Raw genomic sequence first — 23,216 nt, 5'->3', positions numbered from 1 at the left:
GCAAAATTGCATTCCTGACATAAAAACGAATTGATTCATGTATATAAAGTATATATTTTATTCAAATTTATAGAATTAATAAATATTTTAATTTTTCACAAAAAATTGAAATTTTGTATTTTTTGAAATTTTATCTTAACACTTTAAAATAATTATTCTAAAATAAAAAATTAAACGATTGGTATATATTATATTGAGGAAGCTTAATGATCATGAAATGGACAACTTGTTTAAAATGGCGCCAGCCATATTCGAAACTCTACATTGTATTTTAAAAATCTTATGCTAGATTTGTAATCAGCGACCCCGAAAACAGCCGAGTAACAAGTTTTAAATGAATCGGACGAGTTTGTAAAAATGTCGTCCGCTATATTGGATCCGCCATTTTGAATTTTTAATATCTGAAATCGGATTCGTAATCAACGACCCCGAAAACCCCTGAGTAACAAGTTTCAAGTGAATCCGATTAATTTTTGAAGATGTCGCCCGCCATATTGGATCCGTTATTTTGAATTTTTAAAATCTGAAAACGGATTTGTAATTAGCGACCCCGAAAACCCCCGAGTATCAATTTGTGGACAAATCTGTGTGTTTTTGTAGCCAGAAATCTGCTTGCGTCTATACACGTCATCGACAGTTTGAGCCCACCTGCACCATGACGTGTATACACGTCATCGACTGCCAAGGGGTTAATGACGATGTTCCGCTACTTCCGATTCCCCCAGGAAATGAAAACATTCGATTTCATGACGACATTCGATTAAATGAAAACGTTCGCTTCGACGAACATTTAAAACGTAATATTATTTCTAATGCTTTGTTCGACAATCGTAGAGTGTAAAATATAAAATAAAAACTGCAGCCAAAAAATTTAATCTTCGTTAACTCGAAAAAGTGAATGCATTTTCTAATCGTTTCTGATTCTTAGAATGTAATTTAGATTTTTCTAATTCTTTTTATGCGAAATATAGCTATACTCTACTTATTATATCAGTATTGGTCCTACTATTACGAAGTAGAAAAAGACTGTGCTCATTTTCTTTAAATTTATAACTAATTATTTATTCAATAATTAATTATTTAATTAATTAATATACTTTTTAAGAACTTTTGATTTTTATGCCAAATAGTGTAATATTTCTGAGTCACATTACTAATATTATCATAATTACTTTACCTTTCATGGAAAATGAAAGATTTCAATACATTAATTCTACTTGATATTATTCCTGAAATTATAAAATTAAAAAAAAAGATACCTAATTATTATTATTAAATTAAATTATTATTAAAGCGTTGGAAATATTAATGTCGGTAAAATTATATCTAAATATGAAATATATTTTCTCCTTTTTACATTACGAAAACCTTTAATGTGTTCTAATTTAAAAACAATCACCATTTTTTGATTTCAAAGGAATAGGAGGTTATTTTAATTCTTTAATAGTTAGTTGCTAGTTTTTGATGTAGAAATTCCAAAAGTAATAAGTGTTATTTCTTCAACAATCGTACCTATAAAGTAAAGTAATGTATTAGATTATGTTATACGCAGGGCAGAGCAGGTTAATTCCCACTTTATAAAGCAAAATCAATTTTTTCAAATTAAAATTTTTATTTATGTGCATGATACCTGTTTTAAAATTGTGTTTCATAAGCTTTCATTTTTTGCAAGTTTAGTAATTTAAGATAATTTGTTTTTAAATCAGAGAAAGATTATTTTGAAAATTATGCAAGAATCTGAAAAAGTGTAAATATTTCCCATATCCCTAAGGGAAATTCTCATACCCTTTTATAATAATAATTTTGACTATCTACCTTTAAAATTTTGTACTTTTTTAATAAAAAGGGAATAGGGTAGTTGCACCAGTGAAAGAATTGACACCAGTAAAAGAACAAATTCATTATTTATTACGATATTTCCCAAATTATAGCTTTCAGCACTATAAAATAGTATATTAAGCAACAAGGGTATAAAGGCAGGCGCCGTAGGCACCCCGAGGCCGGAACGAGTGTCACAAAAATCATCGTAAACAAATTGGCTGCCTTTATTCCCGTGTTACTTACGATATTATTTATTCCTAATGCACAAAAGTGTCGATTTCAGATAGCAGACGACAGGGAATAAAAGTCAGTCACTTGTTCGACTTATATGAAAATGGCGGCCGTTTTCTCCCTTGGGCAAAAATAACGCATGGGATCAGCAGTTATGTTTGCAGATGGGAGAAAATGGACGCCATTTTCATATGGTCGAACAAATGAGTGACTTTACTCCCTGTCGTCAGCTATCTAAAAGCGCCATTTTTGTGCATGTGGGATAAAAAAAATATTTTTTAGTTCCTTATTTTTTCAAAATATAGTTTAGGATAAAAAAATAGATTCAATATGAAAGTTATGTCTGAAAATAATTTTTTAATATTTTGGTAGGTTATGAACATGACAAATGAACAAAGCATAAACAGAAAAAAGGTTGAGAGTTTTAGGTGCAATTAAATAATATTTCTGGCTGTGTAATCAGGAAAATATGAATAATAGTAAGTTGCAAAATTGTTTCAAAATATTTGTAACGTTTTTCATATAAGTTTTGTTATTTTTAGACACTGTATTAATATAAATTTGATATGTTCTTTCACTGGAAAATACAACTGTTCTTTTACTGGTCAACATTCTTTCACTGGTAAAATGGACATTTTTCAATATTTGATTAAAATTTGATATTTTATGTTATATTTATAAAATTTGTATCCTAAGCTTCAAATTCTTCAGAAATTTTTCTACTCATTGCATATGTTTAAAACAAAATCCATCAATATCAGTTAAAAATAAAAAATATTGAAAGTATAAATTTCCTTAAATGTTCTTTCATTGGTGCCACTACCCTAGTTTTATTCCATAATAGGTTGTAAATCAGGGACCATCTCGAAAGTTTAGTTTCGTTTTAGTGTTTGAGTTGACACGAAACTAAATTAACAAAGTTACTTTAGTTTCAAGTCGACACGAAACTAAATTAACAAACTGAGTTTAGTTTCGTGTCGACCCGAAACTAAATTAACAAATTAGATTTAGTTTCGTGTCGACTCAAAACAAAAGATTAGAAAACATAATTATTTAGTGTCAATCACAGAAAAATTGTTTCCCCTGACTTACGTAACTAGAGCAACGTAAGTAATTAATTTCAGTTATGTAACCAGAGTAAATTACGTAACTATAGTAACTTACATAATTATAGGAAGTTACGTATGTTACGTAACCAGAGTAAATAACGTAACTACAGTAACTTAAGTAAGTTACGTAAATAGAATAACTTACGCAATTAATCAAACTTACGTAAATGATCAAATTTACGTCAGTTACGTAAATGTGATTATTTACGTAATTTAAGTAAATTTGACCATTTATGTAAGTTACTGTACGTACGTAACTTACGTAAGTTACTGCAGTTACGTTACTTACATTAATTATTTACGTTGCTCTAGTTACGTAAGTCAGGGGAAACAATTTTTTTGTGATTGACACTAAATAATTATGTTTTTTAATCTTTTGTTTTGAGTCGACACGAAACTAAATCTAATTTGTTAATTTAGTTTCGGGTCAACACGAAACTAAACTCAATTTGTTAATTTAGTTTCGTGTCAACTTGAAACTAAAGTAACTTTGTTAATTTAGTTTCGTGTCAACTCAAACAGTAAAACGAAAGTAATTTTCTATTTAGTTTCGTTTCAGAAGTGGTCCCTGGTTGTAATAATAAAAAGTATAATGTACTGTTTGACTATATTTTAAAATTTAATATTTGCTTATTTAACGCAAATGCGTGAAGGTCTGAGTATAGAATCAAGGATGAATAAAAGAACTTGAAAAAAATTCAAATTAAGAAAATTCATGTTTTATATATATCTATATCTATATTTTTTTCAAAATAAAGCATTTCTTTGGTACATACATATGTATTCAATCAATGCATATTTAAATTAGCATTAGTATACAGAAACAATGTTCAGAAGCAAAACTATAAAAACTAAACATTAATTTTCAAAATAATGTAAATGAATCAGCATGTATACAATTTTATGTATAAAAACTTAATTCTTTGTTCTTCAGAGAAAAAAAGTATGTATGCCTTTTACTTGTTTAACTTTTTCTTTATTTCTTGAATTTTCCAGAGTTTATGAATATCTTTTAAATAAACGCGGAATCTGATTCCATTAATTCAAAAATATTATTAATTTTCAAAATCTACTTATAAAACTAAATTATTTTTTCGTTTTTTCAGAAATTAATAGCAAAATTGTATGGATGACATGAAAATGCAATTCTCTACTCTTTACTTTTTTTTCTTTAACCAATTCTCCCAATAAAAATAGAAGTTTATCCTTTCTTTGTAGGTTTTCTTCATGTCGTATTTGTTCCTCTGTTCTGTGTAAATCAAAAGAAGACTTTTTAGGATTACGGCGTTTTTTCTTAATTTGTCTTTCAAATTTTTTACATTCTTTCTCTTTATCTTCTAGTCATTCTTCGTTTCTCTCTTCCACTATTTCTTCAAGTTCTTCTGCTTTTTCTCTTTCCTCATTTAATTCTTTCTTCTTTTTCTCTTTTTTGTCCTTTGTCATCACTTTTTTTCTTACTAGAGATTTCTTCAACTGTCTTACAAATTCTTCTTCTATAACCTTCAATGTTTGACGCCAACATAGGAGGATTTATTTCAGGTCTATGGCCTTATGCATATCGTCAAAAAATCCCAAGTAATTGGTGAGGTTCCAGTTTGACTCTTTTTAAATAAAATATTTTTGTACCATCTATTTAAAAGTTTCCATTTTGATTCGCACTGCTTGGAGTCTTTGTGCATCCGTTTTTTTAACATTTCAGATTGCACTTTTTCCCAAAATGCCATTCCCAAAACTGTTTTGTTTTTTGACTTTTGAATTTCACTAACTATTTTAATTAATAGGCGGACCTCATCATCATCATCATCCCAGATGCACGATTTGCTTCCTAAAAACATATAGAAATTTTAATTTTTGCTTTAAAAGGTTTACTTTTTAAAATTTAATAAAAATTCTTCATTTTTAAAAAATATAATTTATCTAACAGTTTTTCTTTAAATTTTATTATTGAAGATATTTCTAACAATTGCTTTAATAAAAATCAAAGTTTTTTAAAAATATAGGAAAAAAATATTTATAAATTCTATTTGACACCAATTATCAATTTTAATTGAAAATGAAATTGAAACTTTTTAAATTTTTAAAAAATAAAGAAAAAAATTTTGTTACCTCAAAAAAATATTCTGTTAAATTTATTTACGAATTTCTATAATTGTAAAATTATTCGAAAACATCAATAACTTCTTTTTTAAATAAATATTTAATTATTCTTATTTTTCACAGGAAATGAGACATTCAATAATTGCAAATTAAAACCTTCTTGAAATTAAACAATATATAAAAGTATTTGTTATAAAACATGAAGATATCGATTGCTCCGAGACGAAGACTAGGAGTGATCTTCATATTTTATAATAATTATAGTTAAAAGTTAACCGAGTGATAATATCATTATTTTTTATATAAAAATATTGTTACTACTGTAATTTCTTCAAAATTATTTTCTTCATTTCAATTCAATTATTATTTTCTAGAATTCTTAATTATTTTTTATAAAAATAATTAAATGTTTGCGAAAAATTGTATTAAAATTTTTTTAAAATGAATAAATTCTTTTTGGAAAAATTTAATAAAATAGTAGATACTGAAAATCATTAAAATGAAATTTTTTTTGAAAATAATATTAAAATTAGGACAAGATTTTTATTAACGTTTTTGAAAATAATTGAACCTTGGGGAAGAATTTTGATATTTGCAAAGATAATTGGGATTTTGACGAATTTTTTTTTTAATTTTGAATACAATTGAATTTTATAAGAAGAATTTATCAGTTTCGAAAATAATTCAATATCTGCAATTAATTGTAATTTCTCCAAAACTGAATTTTTTTAGAGTTTTCAATAAAAATGTGAAAAAAAATTTTTAAATTCTATTATTTTTAAAATTGCTACTTTTTTTAAAAAAAGTATGCAAGATGTTAGCCGCACGCTTTAGCGCGCGAATTTTTGCTAGATAATAATTGTTTTCGGTGTATCCTTATTATTATTATTATTATTATTATTATTATTATTATTATTATTATTATTTTTTTTTTTTTTGCTTAGGGACTTTTGGGAAATCTGCTTACAGATACCTTGGATTCCGCACTCCAAGGTTATGTGGGGTTGGTGTGATAAAACAAAAGGAGATAAAAAAAATAAAAATAAATATATAAAATAGTAAATTTAATAAACTGGCGACCTACTGCCAGCCCGACCCACTAAAACCCGTAACCCTTCTTCTGGAGCCCTTTACCCTCCCTCGGAACTGTCGTAAGACTTTAGCCTTCGAGGGTGGCGCTCCAACTCTGTCGCTAATGCGACTTTCTGCCCTTCTCTGCGGTTATCCTGCGTTAATAGTTGAAAATTTAAAACTATTTCAATATAAAAGCGGAATTAACAGCACAACAATAATAAAACAAATGTTTAATTAAGTGTAAACAGTCAAAAAATAAAATTGCAAACGGATATATAAAAAAAAAGAAAAAATAAACGCGTATAAAATATTGAAAACATAAAACTGTACAAAGATGAATAAAAAAAACACAAACAATTAAAAAAATGTATAAGGACAAATAAATCACAAAATAAATTAATAAAAAACAAACGATCAAAATTAAAAGCTGTTTAAATTACGCTTTTTGGCGGCTGTCGAGATCCTTCCTCGACATAACCGAGATTATGAAGTTCTCGACTTGCCGCCAATTCTCTTCCGACTGGGTCATCAGCGATACCATGTTCTCCGGTGTAACTTGACTGTTTACACCTTCGAACATGGCCCGCCTCTCCAAGTCCCATTTCTTGCATGAGAATAGAGTGTGCTCCGCGTTGTCCTCAGGGAACTGGCAATATGCACACACCTCGTTCTCGCGTAAATTAAAGCGACACAGGTACGAGTTAAAACACCCGTGACCTGTGTATTATTATTATTATTATTATTATTATTATTTTTTTTTTGCTTAGGGACTTTTGGGAAATCTGCCTACAGATACCTTGGATTCCGCACTCCAAGGTTATGTGGGGTTGGTATGATAAAACAAAAGGAAATATAAAAAAAGAAAAAAAATATATATATTATAGTAAATTTAATAAACTGGCGACCTACTGCCAGCCCGACCCACTAAAACCCGTAACCCTTCTTCTGGAGCCCTTTACCCTCCCTCGGAACTGTCGTAAGACTTTAGCCTTCGAGGGTGGCGCTCCAACTCTGTCGCTAATGCGACTTTCTGCCCTTCTCTGCGGTTATCCTGCGTTAATAGTTGAAAATTTAAAACTATTTCAATATAAAAGCGGAATTAATAGCACAACAATAATAAAACAAATGTTTAATTAAGTGTAAACAGTCAAAAAATAAAATTGCAAACGGATATATAAAAAAAAAGAAAAAATAAACGCGTATAAAATATTGAAAACATAAAACTGTACAAAGATGAATAAAAAAAACACAAACAATTAAAAAAATGTATAAGGACAAATAAATCACAAAATAAATTAATAAAAAACAAACGATCAAAATTAAAAGCTGTTTAAATTACGCTTTTTGGCGGCCGTCGAGATCCTTCCTCGACATAACCGAGATTATGAAGTTCTCGACTTGCCGCCAATTCTCTTCCGACTGGGTCATCAGCGATACCATGTTCTCCGGTGTAACTTGACTGTTTACACCTTCGAACATGGCCCGCCTCTCCAAGTCCCATTTCTTGCATGAGAAGAGGGTGTGCTCCGCGTTGTCCTCAGGGAACTGGCAATATGCACACACCTCGTTCTCGCGTAATTTAAAGCGACACAGGTACGAGTTAAAACACCCGTGACCTGTGTATTATTATTATTATTATTATTATTATTATTTTTTTTTTTTTGCTTAGGGACTTTTGGGAAATCTGCCTACAGATACCTTGGATTCCGCACTCCAAGGTTATGTGGGGTTGGTATGATAAAACAAAAGGAAATATAAAAAAAGAAAAAAAATATATATATTAAAGTAAATTTAATAAACTGGCGACCTACTACCAGCCCGACCCACTAAAACCCGTAACCCTTCTTTTGGAGCCCTTTGCCCTCCCTCGGAACTGTCGTAAGACTTTAGCCTTCGAGGGTGGCGCTCCAACTTTGTCGCTAATGCGACTTTCTGCTTTTCTCTGCGGTTATCCTGCGTTAATAGTTAAAAATTTAAAACTATTTCAATATAAAGCGGAATTAACAGCACAACAATAATTAAAAATAACAAATGTGTAATTAAGTGTAAAAAGTCAGAAGATAAAATTATAAACGGATATATATAAAAAGAAAAAATAAACGCGTATAAAAAATTGAAAACATAAAACTGTACAAAGATGAATAAAAAAACACAAACAATTAAAAAAATGCATAAGGACAAATAAATCACAAAATAAATTAATAAAAAACAAACGAACAAAATTAAAAGCTGTTTAAATTACGCTTTTTGGCGGCCGTCGAGATCCTTCCTCGACATAACCGAGATTATGAAGTTCTCGACTTGCCGCCAATTCTCTTCCGACTGGGTCATCAGCGATACCATGTTCTCCGGTGTAACGTGACTGTTTACACCTTCGAACATGGCCTGCCTCTCCAAGTCCCATTTCTTGCATGAGAAGAGGGTGTGCTCCGCGTTGTCCTCAGGGAACTGGCAATATGCACACACCTCGTCCTCGCGTAATTTAAAGCGGCACAGGTACGAGTTAAAACACCCGTGACCTGTGAGCGCCTGAGTCAGATAATAGGAGACTTCTCCATGCTTTCGGTTTATCCAGGTGGTGAGTGTTGGAATCAGACGATAGGTCCATCTGCCCTTTTCCTCCCCATCCCATCTGTCCTGCCATGTCTCGATAAGTCTGTTTCTCGCGTATTTGCGGATGCGGTCCTTGCTAGGTCTTTCTTCCTCTGGGTACTCGGGATTATTTCTTCTTTTAAAAAGAAGAAATACTTCCTCCCTTTCCCTTGCCATAAGATCTGCCGGCGGGACACTTGCAAGGACTTGCACAGCACTCGTCGAGACCGTCTTATACGCAGAGACGATACGGGTAGTAACACATCTCTGCGCAGACAGCATATTATCGCAAATGGTTTTGCTTCTTGTTTTAAGTGAGGGAGCCCACGCCGCTGCTGCGTAAAACAGCTTAGCGTGGGCAACACTAACCACCAGTCTTCTTTTCCTTTCACGTGGTCCGCGAACGTTTGGCATAAGTCGTGCCAAGTCTGACGCACAGTTTATCGCCTTATTCAAGGCCACCGCTATATGGTAATGGAAGTTCAACCTTCCATCGAGCTCCACTCCTAAATACTTAATATGTTTACTCCACTTGACCTCGAATTCGTCTATCACGATTCGTGGGAAACTATAACCACGTCTGTCTGTGACGAGCAGAGCTTCGGTTTTTTCCAAGGCCATTTGAAGACCTCTGGCATCCAACCAGCTTTTAACTCGCCGCAGACATTCGTTCACCAATGTCCCAAGGGCTTCCTCGCTTTCGGCTGAGCACACGACCAACGCATCGTCCGCAAAGCCGATGATGACCGCGCCTACAGGTAGACCCATTCGCAGGAAGTTATCATAGGATACATTCCACACGAATGGTCCCACCCTCGAGCCTTGGGGGGCACCACTTTGCATCTCTTCCTTCAGAGTCCAGTTGTCCCCCTCATATATTACCCACCTGTCGCTAAGATAATCATTCATTATCCGCAAAAAGTAGGGCGGTATTCTCTTCTCCATCATCGACTGGATGAGATCTTTCCATCGTGTGGAGTTAAACGCGTTACGTATGTCAATAGCCACCAATGCACAGAAGCCCTTCTTCTTCTTTGGTCCCAATTTGTTTTTTCCCGCTCTGGCTATGTCCACAACTGCCTGAATGGCATCAACCGTGGACCTGCCTTTGCGGAAACCAAATTGGTAATCGGATAGACTATTCTCTCCGGTCAAATGGGTTTGCATTCTCTGCAGAACCATATCCTCTAGAAGTTTACCCATCGTATCTAACAGGCAAATAGGCCTGTACGACGAGACTTTATCCAGAGGTTTTTCGCCTTTTCTTAGGAGAACTAGCCTCTGCCGCTTCCAGTCGCGGAAGAACTCTCCTTTCTGAAGGCAAAGATTGAAACATCGGAGCAGAATCTGGGGTGAAGTGTCGATAACCAATTTTAGGATCTCGTTACTTATCCCATCGATTCCAGGCGCCTTGCCTGTTTTCAATCTTCTACCTGCATTTCTCAATTCTGTAAGAGTGAAGAGTTCCTCCTCACCGACTTCGCAGGTACTCCAGTCCTTCCTAACCCACGGTTCTGCAGGAGGAAATAGAGCTTTTATAATCCTTCTGACCCAATCTGGATTGTCCAGGCCGGGGGTCTTTTGCCTCGTTCCTAATTTCTTAGTAACGATTTTAAAAGCCAGACCCCATGGGTCCTTCTCGACATCATCAATTAGGTCTTTCCAGCAACGGCGTTGTGACGCTCGAATCTCTTTTTTCAGGCTTTTCTTGGCCTCCTTAAATACTTCCTTTAGCAAAGGATCTCCCTTAGAACGGGTATAATTCCTTTTAGCTTTGAAGCACGCTTTCCGCAAGGAAGCCAGCGCATCCGACCACCAGTGCACCGAGCTTTTACGTGAAGCGGTACACCTGCGACGCGGCATAGATGCATCGCAGGCAGCGGTGATGGTTTTCCTCACCGCTCGTACCTCTGCATCCAGGGTATTTGGCCTCTGCACCCAACCCAATTCCTCAATGAGGCGGGATTCTTCCAGGGATCGGACAAATTTCTCCTTATCGATTTTCTTCACATTCCAGGAGAGGCGTTTTCGACACGGTGCTTCCTGTCTTCCACCATTTCCTGTGTCTCCCACTGAGACTGAAAACTCGATGTACTGGTGGTCACTTGCGGTATACTCCTCAGAGACTCGCCATTCGTTTATGCGTCTGAATAGAGGAGATGATGCAATCGTAAGATCAATGATCGATACAATTGCACCCCTCCTAAACGTCCATGTCCTTCCCCGGTTCACAATCGTTAAATTGCTCCTGGAGACCATTTCTCCGATCACTCTGCCTCTTTTATCGAGCCTTGACTCGCCCCACTTCGGCGACTTAGCATTAAAATCTCCGGTGACGAGTACATCCAACCTGGATTCTCTAAGGCTCGACTCGAGTTGCCGAATGTCAGCTTCAAAGTCCGTCAGTGCATCGTTTGGCGAGAAGTAGCAGCTGTACATACGTATGCCCGCAACCTCTACCCAAACGAATCCACTGCTCGTCTCCAGATACCTGGCAACCCGCAGCTCAGGATTGCACACTTGAACAGCGGCCCTACCTGATTTATCCTGGTACCAAGGAGCGAGGTCGTTTTTCCTGTGTTGCTCGCTGCAAACAGGATGTCGATCCCTTTTTCCTTGACCGTCTCATCAGGAGGGCCTGCGCCGTCCTGCAGGTGTGCAGGTTGACCTGCAGAAACTTTAAGGGTTTGCCTTTTTAAGCCTCTGCAGCAATTCCCTGTAAACCGGGCAAGAGCTTTTCCCGGATATATGGACAATATCTGTCTTTCCTAAATCTGTGCATGTTAAGCACTTAGGTTGTTCGACAGAACAGTTCTTTGCCATTTGACCCTCACCGCCGCATCTCCGACAGTTTTTAGTTCTGTCGGGGCCTTTGCATGATCGGGTCACGTGTCCATATGTAAGGCACTTTAGGCACCTCACAACTTTCAGATGCTCTCTGACTTGGACGTTTAGCCATCCTATTCTCACTTTGCCGATCTTGAGCAGAGTCTGACTATCAGCCTCTGCCAGGCGGACCAACGCAACTTTTGTGCCACTAAAACGTGGCAGAAGTCTGCACACTATGTCCGTGTCAGGCTTTCCCAATTTCTCCCTCAAAACTGAAACTACATCCTCCTCAGTCGTATTTTCATCAAGGCCGTTCAATTCCAGACACCTCTTATTTACAAGAGCCGTAACCTCGGCCCTACCATGTGAGGCCGAGGCCAGAGCCCCCGCAAACTTCAAGGTGTCACCGCCCTTTCTCACAACGAGGAGAACATCTTTATTGAGTGCCCTCCTGATCCTGAGAACCTCAATATTGGACTCTTCAGGCCTCACAGAGCGTTTCATTTCAGTCACGATCTCAGCGATAGCCTTTGGGTTTTTCGCTGAGATCCTTACTGCCTCTGTTTTTCTCGGCTTTGAAGGATACTTTTGGAGCTCCTTCTCTTCTTTCTTTTTTAAGGCCTTCTTTTTGGCCTTTGCCTTTTTATCGATGACAGCGGCAAAGCCGTCGCCATCCACTGTGTCATCCTTTGAGCTAACTGAAGCGTAAGTCTCTTTGACTTCTTTCTCGGCTTTTTCTCCACTACCTGGCTTCAACGGAAGGGTTTGCGCAGGTACTTCCTCGCACTTCCTCTTCTCAGACTGGCCATCAGGATGTGGACTCGCTTCTGAACCATTCCCGCTTCTCCGGCGCTTTCTATCATTAGTTGCACCGCTCGGACTCGCCGCAGCACGCCTCTGTGATGGTGATACACAGTTTGCGTTTGTTGGCTCTGGGATTATGAAGGGCTCGGGGATAAATCGCATGTTCCTGCGAATTATTTCGTGCACCTTTCCTAACGCCACCATTCCGTCCTGGACGTCCTTGCTAATGTTTTTCTGCTTTTTGCAGGCCCGCCACATACCCTCGAGTATTTTAGGCATTAGTTCGACCTGCTCTACAACATTTTTTTGGAAACTGTTAAGTCCCTTCTCCGCAGAATTTTCGTTTTGGCCCCCCCCAAAGTCCGTGGGGCCTGCGACGGTCTTTGAAAGACCGACGGGAGTATTGTCCCCTTGCGGGGTTCCTCCTTGGGGTAATTCATTTACACTTTGACTCATCTTCATTAATTTTTGGTTTTTTTTATCAGGGAACCACCCTGTTGGTTGTCCTTTAGTGAAAAGCCCCGCCACCACGGCAAGGTCTACCGAACATATCCAAGATGACAGTCGTGTCTGGCAGCGAACCCACTTCTCCCAAATCATCAAAGAAATCAATCATGTCTGGCAGTGGACCCACTTCTCCCAACCCATCAAAGAAATCAATGATGTTCGGCAGCGGATCCACTTCTCCCAGCACATCAAAGAAATCAATGACATTTGGCAGTGGATCCGCTTCTCCCAGCAAGTAAAAGACATCGATGATGTTCGGTAGTGGACAACCATCGGCGGGGATTATTATTATTATTATTATTATTCATCTTATGAGTTAAAGGATAGCCTTTAACTCATAAGATGAATAAAAGTGATTTAACTCCAAAAAACTTTACCTGGATTAACATGACATTTTTTGGCATCAATCGAAATTGTTTTTGAAACTACGTATCTTTCAGGTTCCGTGCAGAAACTACGTATCTCTAACAGTCGCTTTAGAAGCTCTACATTTTATTGTTATTATTATTTTGAAGGTTAATATTTTGTCGTGAAGTGAATTGGTTCGTAATACCCATTAAACTGTATATTTTTAATAATAATTTAATTTTTTTATAAAAATATTACAATATTATTTAGTATATTAGTTAGATACGTAGTTTCTACATGGAACCTGAAAGATACTGTTATCCAGAATTTTCTTCTTGTTGTCTTTGAATAATTTAATATCCGATCCTACATAGAGGATCGAGAAATAATAGGAAAAGAGAAAAGAAAGAAAGGTTAATTTCCGATCCTGCGAGAGGATCGTGAAATAGAGAAAAAGAATGAGTTTTGAAAAAAGATTGGAGAATTTCCGATCCTGCGAAGAGGATCGAGAAAGAAGAAGGAAAGATAAAAGGTAAGGTTAATTTCCGATCCTGCGAGTGGATCGTGAAAAAACAGAAAAAAAGAAAAGAAATAAAATAAGAAAAAAGATTATTTTTCGATCCTACGGAGAGGATCGTAAAAATAGGAGAAAGAAAAGATTAGGAAAAAGAAAGAAGAGAAAGAACCTGGAGTTTCCTTTGGGTGGAGAATCTTCAGAGAAAAGTTTTCTTTTGAAGAAGTGCTGAAATATTTCTTGTCTTGTAGAAGAAATAAATTAAGTTTGTTTAATATTTTTTTTTCTTTTATTTATAACAGGAAATAATTATTTTTTAGTTTAATACAATTCTTTATGTATGTTTGTCGAATAGAAAGAATACAATGTGAACGTGTTGTTCAGATCGCGGGTCAGAGAGAAGTGAGTGCGTTTTTCTTTCTTTCGTTGACACCGAAACAATTTTACTCGCCCCATGGCAACGCGATGTTTTTTTATTTATTCAATATTCACACTTTACTTCATTGTTCAATTTTCGTAATTCTCTTTTTTAATGATAAAAAAAATATATTTAATTAAATTAATTATTAATTAAAAATGAGCGTAGCAATTCCACGGGGTTTGTCATAAAAAAAGAATATTAACGTTGAAATATAAATGCGCATCGAAGAAAATTGAACAATTTAATGATTTAAATAACACAGCCACAAAAAAAAAAAAGTTCTGATCTGGGGGTCTCACTATGTAGACTTTATGTTTTTTGGGTCGCTGAATCCGAATCCGAGGTCCATTTAACCCCATCAGATCAGGATTTTGACATAATCTCAAAAAACCAATATGGCGGACACATTTTTGAAAAGTTCATCGGATTCGCTTGAAATTCGTTACTCGGGGGTTTTTGGGGTCGCTGATTACGAATTTGAAGTCTGATTTCAAAAATTCAAAATGGCGGATCCAATATGGCGGACAAGTTTTTGAAAAATTCATCGGATTCGCTTGAAATTCGTTACTCTGGGGTTTTTGGGGTCGCTGATTACGAAAATGATGTCGGTTTTTCAAAATTCAAATTTTTTTCTTTTTTTCAAAATTTTTTCAAATTCAAAATTTTGAAAAACCGACATCAATTTCGTAATCAGCGACCCCAAAAACCCCAGAGTAACGAATTTCAAGCGAATCCGATGAATTTTTCAAAAACTTGTCCGCCATATTCGATCCGCCATTTTGAATTTTTGAAATCAGACTTCAAATTCGTAATCAGCGACCCCAAAAACCCCCGAGTAACGAATTTCAAGCGAATCCGATGAACTTTTCAAAAATGTGTCCGCCATATTGGTTTTTTGAGGTTATGTCAAAATCCTGATCTGATGGGGTTAAATGGACCTCGGATTCGGATTCAGCGACCCAAAAAACATAAAGTCTACATAGTGAGACCCCCAGATCAGAACTTTTTTTTTTTTGTGTGGCTGTGTAATTAACGTAATTTGAAAAAAAAATTTTTTTTTAATTAACCTGAAAAAATCGTATTCATAATAATAAAATAAAAAGGAAAATTAACTCAAGAAAATGAATGAATTAAAAAAGTTGTCTACGGACCGTTGGTTCACATATTACCGACTTCAATCGCCTCGAAACTTCCTTGTTCTTCGGATGATGTTCGGTTTGGCTTGAACGTGGTAAACGTTTGGTCGGTGTCCTTTTTACCCTGTGTGTAGATTTTGATTTTTTTGCAGGTGAATTTTTTAATGAGGATTGTACCCGTTTTTAATTTCGTGATTTCGTGTTGTTTCCGGTAGTTTGTCTCTGTCTAACAGGAGGAAAAATTATATTTTTTCCTGGCGTGGGAGGCAATTTATTCAAATTAATTTTGTCGACTTCATTTAGTGTAAGTGGAGAGTTTGGACGGACGGGTGAAAAATTTATTGGAGACGCTCTCAATTCAAAAATATCTGGATCGTCAGTTGATGCGGAAGGAACAAGTGATATTTTTGGCGAGGTAATTGTTTTCGAAATTTCTGTTAAAACACAAAACACATTTTCTTTATTTCTTTTAGGAACACATTTACTTACAATTTTGGAAGCTGTTTGGATGTTTGCTGTACCGGATTTGAAAGAAGATTGCATTTTTAGCGTAGAAGGGTTAGAATTCCTTTTCGGCTTTTTACGTCGTGCAACAGGCAGAGGTACGTATTTGTCAGGATTCTTTAATTGTTCTTCAAACGCTTTCCTTCTACGTTCAGTCCTTCTTTTATTCTGACTGGGTTTTTTTACTTTTTGAATAGTAGAAGCTTCCTTGCTTGCGTCCATGATTGATGACAACTATTTGTTATTTGTAACCTTTTCCGTTGTCAAGTTAAACAAATGTGTCTCAAATAACATGAAGTTGCAGGGCTTTCTAATTTTTATTTATTTATTTATTTTTTTTTATTATTAAATTTAAATGTATTATTCCTTTTTTTAAAATTATTTATTTATTTTATTTTTTTTTTGAACGTAAGTTATAGGGTGAAAAATTTGAAATTTCTGTACTAATTTTGTTTATTTTTTCAGGTGGTTCGAGTACTTTTCTCTTTCGAGGTCGACCAGGTTTTCTTTGCGTTGGAATCAAAATTGTCTCGGGAATTGATTGTTGATCAATTTTGTCGAGCATTTCATTTTCCTGATTGTCGACTTCTTGTGTGTTGTTCAACTGACGAGGTGTTTCAAGGAATGTTTTTTTACGAGGATAGGCGTAACGAAGATCATTACTATGGATTTTTGCAATTCGATTTTTTAGTTCGATTTCATAAATTTCGCCACCGCAATGTCTTTTTATTTCGTAGGGTCCATCTCCACGGGGAGCTAAACCTGCATTAAATCCCTTTTCTTTGTCGGATAACGGATGAGTTCGTACATAGACAAAGTCACCAACCTGTAATCTTTTCTTAGATTGATCAGGTTTGGCATATCTTTTGATATATTGGGATTGATGTTGATCAATTTGTTTATTTTGTTCCTTTAATTGTGAGGAAGAGTTTTCTTTAGTTGATAAAACCCATTCTCCAGGTTTTCTCATCGACGTTCCAAACAAGACTTGACTCGGCGTCCGTCCGGTTGCCGCGTTGCGTCGATTTCTTATATTAAATAAAATTTCGGCGAGTCCAGAGTCCCAATGTTTGTGCTCACAATTGATCAGGCGGAATCTCATTCCTTTTTTCAGTTCCTGGTTTCTTCGTTCGGTTGGATTTGCCTGCGGGTGGTATATAGGTGTATACCACGCAATGCAACTCCACTTTTCGCACGATTTCTTCCAGTTATCACTGGTGAATTGAGATCCGTTATCTGAGATGATAGATTTAGGGTAACCAAAACGACTGAATACTTCTCTTTCCAGTAGAGCAGTAATTTGATGAGTTTTGGAGGAAGCTAAGGGGAAGGCTTCAACCCATCGGGAGTAAAGGTCCGTTGTCACGAGCAGAAACCGTTTTCCTCGAGGTGAGCGAGGATAAGGTCCCATAAGATCCACAGAAATTGTTTCCCATGGAGTCTTTGGTTGACGTGGACGGACTTCGTTGGTACCCTGTGATCGAAAGGATTTACAACAGGAACAAAGTTTACAACTTTTTACATACTCGAGAATTTGTTTGGTCATTTTTGGCCAAAAGAAATGTTCTTGGATTGCACGTAAAGTTTCTTCTTCTCCAGGATGTCCTGCAAGACCAGAATCATGATATTCATACAACAATCGCTGGTAAGAAACTTTTGGTACTACTATCACCCAAGAACCCTTAATTTTGGTTTTGTTTCCTTAGAAACTTGCAACCATTTTAAGGCTTTGGGGCTGGTATATAGATGAAATTGTGCAGCTTTGAGTTGAGGACGATAACGTTTGATGGCCCATTCTGCTGCGTGACATTCCTGTTCGAATCGAGAATAACGAGTTTCTACTGGACTAAATTTAGCGCTTGCATAACTGATGACATTACGTAAACCATCAACGATTTGATAAAGGACCGCTCCCATACCATTTGGACTGACATCTGTTTGTAAATTTAGTGGAAAATTCGGATTGGGTTGACTCAAACGCAAATCATTTTTAAATGCTTCTTTTATTTTTTGGAAAGCTTCGTCGGTTTCCGTGGTCCACGTCAATTTACCTGATTTTTTCCCCAGCAAGTTGGTAAGTGGTCTAGATAGAATAGAAAAATCAGGAACATATTCTCTAATCCATCCACAGTTTCCCAAGAATTTCTGTAATTCTTTTTTATTTGCAGGTGGAGCAGCTTGTAGAATAGCTTGAATATGCTGTTCTTGAGGTTCGTTATATTCCGAGCGAACATTATGACCGAGATATTTAAGATCTGTTTGTCCAAAGAAACACTTATCGAAGGAACATGTTAATCCATATATTTCTAATCTTTCGAGGACCAAATTCACATGTTGAGTATGTTCTGTCCAACTATTTGAATAGATAATAATATCATCTAGGTATGATATACAAAATTTGTTGATATAATCACGTAAAACTATTTGACTCATAAGTGTTTGGAAGGTGTTTGGAGCACATTTTAATCCAAACGGCATGACCTTGAATTGATACGTGCCACCATTTGGGATGGAAAAAGCAGTGTATTTTTTGCTGTTCTCCTCCAGTGGTATTTGCCAATAACCCCAACGTAAATCCAACGTTGAAAAGATTTTGGATTTTCCTAATTCTTTTAGAGAATCCTGAATCCTAGGTAACGTATGGTTTACATCTTGGGTGATAGCATTCAGTTTTCTGTAATCAATACAAAACCTTTTCTTTCAGTCTTTTTTCACGGTTAGAACCACGGGGGAGCAATATGATGACGTACTTGGCTCTATCACGTCGTTGGACAGCATCTCTTGTACTTGTTTTAACATTTCTCGACGCTTTTCTAGAGATGCAGGATAAGGTTTTTGTCGAACTGGTCTTGAGTCAGTTAATTCAATTACGTGTTGAATAGAACGAGTTTGTGTTAAGTGAGGATCAGGAATAAGAGTTTTCGAGAAACGACGCAGAACATTAAGGAATTCATCTGTAGATTCTGCTGGAAATCCGTGGTCAAGATTCTCAATTTTTTCTTCTTTTTCTGGTGAAGTCGTTGTTAATGGACCAGATTTCTGAAGAAAGAAAATAGTGAATCTTGTGTCTTTCCCAACATAGATACGTTCACTTGGAATATCGATAATCGCTTGTTGTTCCGTCATCCAAGGTATGCCTAATATCATTTGTTCCCTAAGTTCATTACATACTAGAAACTCTATATTGACAGTATGACTACTAATTTTGATTTTCAGGGCAAATTTTCCTAATACTCTCATTGTTGTTCCAGGTGCAGCTAAATCTACGCTATCGATGCACGGATCGAGGTCTTGTAATTGCTTGGAAGTTAAATTGGAAGAATGTATAACATTTTCTGTAGCTGCAGTGTCTAGAATTGCTGGAATCTCTTGATCATTTAGAAACGTTAATATACGTGGCAGTCTATGACAATCTTGAGGGTTAAGATATAGAGAAATTAATTGTTGTTTTTCTGGTTGGCGGTGGTGGATGGTTCCACCGCCCTTCGCCAGTTTTCCTGATTTTGTTTTTTGCGATCATCAACTTGTTTCCGAAAAACAGGACAATCACGATGGAAATGTTTTTCAGGACAATACCAACAATCAGGGGGGGTCTTTTTTGTATTGGATTCCTTTTCCGAAGGTTTCTTTTCCTCTCTTCGTGGTTGCGTTCGTAGCATGTCGAATTCATCCCTTTCAGCTTCGACAGCTCGTGTGAGAAGAGTATGACAATCCTGTGGACTAGAAGCACGAATTGCATGACGTATGCTTGGTTTTAATAATTCTATTAAGGTATGTACCATAATGATTTCGGTTTCTAATGGTCTTAATCGTCGAAATAATAAAAACTTCTTTTGCAGGAATACACCCACGGGGTCTTTATCGTGTTGACGTTGTGAATACAGTTGTGCTTGTAATCTTCCAAGTACTGAAGGTGAATCATATTGGCGAAGAAGTAAATCCTGGAATTGGTTCCATTCAAAAGGGATACCTTTATAAATTTCCCACCATTTTTCTGCTTCACCGTGCAGAGCTTGACAGGCCAATCTGGTTTTATTTGATTCAGGAGTTCCGCGCAAACGGAAATATTCCTGCATTTCATTCAAAAAATTTGAAGGATTCTCGTGATCTTTTCCATAAAATTCTGGAACGGGAAGTGAGTTTCTTTGTGCTTCCAAAGAGTTTCTCCAAGCATACCAATTAGGATCAACAGGAGGATACCAAGGAGCAGCTACTGGATAGTAAGATGATGATGTTCTTGGAGGATCAGCAGTTGAAGGCGGTTGATACGATGACTGGACATAAGGTGGTTAGATTACAATGTTGTCGGAAACGCTTGATGATATGCGAGGTTCATTGATGGAAGTTGTTGTTTGAGGTGCTGTACTAAAAATTTGATTCGAATTTGTTTGTTGATCGAAGAAAAATGTAAGTGGTCGTCTTTCATTGTTGTGAGGACCATTTGCTGACTTGGTGATTGCAGCAGTGCTAGTGATCGGTATTTCTGTAAATGTAGTTATAAGTTCGCCGGAGAAATTGGTTTCTGAGTCATTTTCGAAACCATTTTGATTTTCAAAGATAGAATTTCTCAAGTTATCTTGAGGGTTTAGTTCTTCCATGTTTGCGTGTGATACAGGAGGATTTATTTCGATAATTCGGTTGCGAAGAATTCTTCTTTCTAGTAATGGTGTTCTAGAAGTCATCAGAAATAGGTTTTTCAATTCCTTTTCTAGCTAGTTCATCAGCTTTAGAATTTCCAGGATGACCTTGATGTCCAGGTACGTGTGTCCAATTGATTTCTAAATTCTTTGTTGTGTTTTCTAAAATTTCCACTGCCTTTCTGTTTTTTACAGGTCTTCCAGATGATGAAATCCAGCCGTTTTCTTTCCAACGAGGAATCCACTCGGTACAACTATTTATTAGATACTTAGAATCTGTATTTATTCTAAGTTTCGATATACCAGCTTTCTTTGCTTGGATCACGGCTTGAGTGGCAGCTTGTATTTCGGCAAGATTGTTTGTTTGTTTACCAATGAGAGGAGCAGATATGTTTAAAGGATGATTGTCTTCAAAGAAAACACCGATACCACCTTTTGGAGATGTCCTTCCGTTGCCTGAACATGCACCGTCGGTATAAACGTTCACAAAGCCAGTGTTGTCCTTTGGTAAGATATAATTTTGTTGATCCATAAACAGGTAAAAATGTCGTTGAGATTTAATCGATGATTTATTTTTTCAGATTCGGAGTTGATTTGGAAAATTTTTTTTCGGAATTTAATTGACTAAATTTTATGTAAAAACGTTGATTTGACTCTTTTCTGATGATAGTGACAGGAACGGAGTAAGGCGATTTGTTTACTTCGATTGAAGTATTAAAAAACATTTCAAAAACTTCTTGTATGTAGAATAAAAAAAAAATTTTTGCGTCAGGCGCCACCGGGTGTTTATTTTCTGTATCCCACTCCCGGAAGTGAAGTTGAAAAAGTTTTAGATTTCAGGGTTCGGGTTATTTTCAAATGACCTAAGGCCCCACGTTGGGCGCCAAAATTGTTATCCAGAATTTTCTTCTTGTTGTCTTTGAATAATTTAATATCCGATCCTACATAGAGGATCGAGAAATAATAGAAAAAGAGAAAAGAAAGAAAGGTTAATTTCCGATCCTGCGAGAGGATCGTGAAATAGAGAAAAAGAATGAGTTTTGAAAAAAGATTAGAGAATTTTCTGATCCTGCGAAGGGGATCGAGAAAGAAGAAGGAAAGATAAAAGGTAAGGTTAATTTCCGATCCTGCGAGTGGATCGTGAAAAAACAGAAAAAAAGAAAAGAAATAAAATAAGAAAAAAGATTATTTTTCGATCCTACGGAGAGGATCGTAAAAATAGGAGAAAGAAAAGATTAGGAAAAAGAAAGAAGAGAAAGAACCTGGAGTTTCCTTTGGGTGGAGAATCTTCAGAGAAAAGTTTTCTTTTGAAGAAGTGCTGAAATATTTCTTGTCTTGTAGAAGAAATAAATTAAGTTTGTTTAATAATTTTTTTTTCTTTTATTTATAACAGGAAATAATTATTTTTTAGTTTAATACAATTCTTTATGTATGTTTGTCGAATAGAAAGAATACAATGTGAACGTGTTGTTCAGATCGCGGGTCAGAGAGAAGTGAGTGCGTTTTTCTTTCTTTCGTTGACACCGAAACAATTTTACTCGCCCCATGGCAACGCGATGTTTTTTTATTTATTCAATATTCACACTTTACTTCATTGTTCAATTTTCGTGATTCTCTTTTTTAATGATAAAAAAAATATATTTAATTAAATTAATTATTAATTAAAAATGAGCGTAGCAATACGTAGTTTCCAAAATAATCATCTAACATATATGCGATTTCTAAAACAAACGTGGAATGTTTGGTAACTTTAATTTTGGTCACTTCCAAAGTGTTTTTTATTACATTAGGATAGGTTAGAAAAAAACGCAGCCACACAAAAAAAATAAAGTGCCTTGATCTGGGGTCGAGACATATGTATTCTGATGTATTTCGATGCGCTGAATCCGAATCCGCTATCAAAATTTGTCCAATGGGTCCTGGTTTCGCCCTAACCTTAAAAATACCCTAAAATCGTTAAAATGGTCACTTTTGAATTATCAAAATTGAATCTAACCGCATATTTATAATTTTCTAAGATCCCTTAATTTAAATAAACTGTTCTATAAGTTTTTCAATTGAAAGTTCATACATAACATTAAATCTATCGAACCTAACCTCAAAAACACATCTAAGATTCCAAACAAATTACTGATTACGAATCCGGTGTTAGTTTATCAAAATTCAAAATAGCAGATCCAATATGGCGGACAATATAATTAAAATTTGTTAGGATTGGCTTGCAAATCGTTACTCGGGGGTTTTCGGGGTCGCTGATGACGAATCCCATGTCGATTTCTAAAAATTCAAAATGGCGGATCCAATATGGCGGTCTTTATTATTACGAATTGTTTTCTAACAATTTAACAACAAATATAAAAAATATAAAAATATAAAAAAAAAATTTAACAACAAATATAAAAAATCTGACTAAAGATATTTAGCAAATACCTTTAGGTATCTCTTCAGGGGACCCAAATAAGGATCTAAAAAAATCGCGATGAGAATTAATTCAAAAAATATACTTAAAAGTTGATATTTTCTTTTTCGAAAAAATTTTCAAAAGTAGGTTGAAAAAAAACTTTCAATATTGACACCACAAAAATAAACAGA

The 23,216-nt window shown here is 35.5% G+C and overlaps 1 protein-coding gene across 1 annotated transcript; it reads right to left on the bottom strand.

Annotated features, from left to right (window-relative positions):
• Positions 1-20,658: 20,658 nt before the first annotated feature.
• Positions 20,659-21,156, bottom strand: LOC122504197 (ribonuclease H1-like). The gene has a single exon (XM_043615138.1). The coding sequence runs from the start codon at positions 21,154-21,156 to the stop codon at positions 20,659-20,661; it is 498 nt and encodes a 165-aa protein (XP_043471073.1).
• Between the last annotated feature and the right edge of the window lie 2,060 nt (positions 21,157-23,216).

This window comes from Leptopilina heterotoma, unplaced genomic scaffold (assembly GCF_015476425.1).
Source record: "Leptopilina heterotoma isolate Lh14 unplaced genomic scaffold, ASM1547642v1 Lhet_285, whole genome shotgun sequence".
NCBI classification, from domain to species: domain Eukaryota; kingdom Metazoa; phylum Arthropoda; class Insecta; order Hymenoptera; family Figitidae; genus Leptopilina; species Leptopilina heterotoma.
Note: the sequence above shows the minus strand (reverse complement) of the source record. Positions and strands in the feature narration are given on the sequence as shown.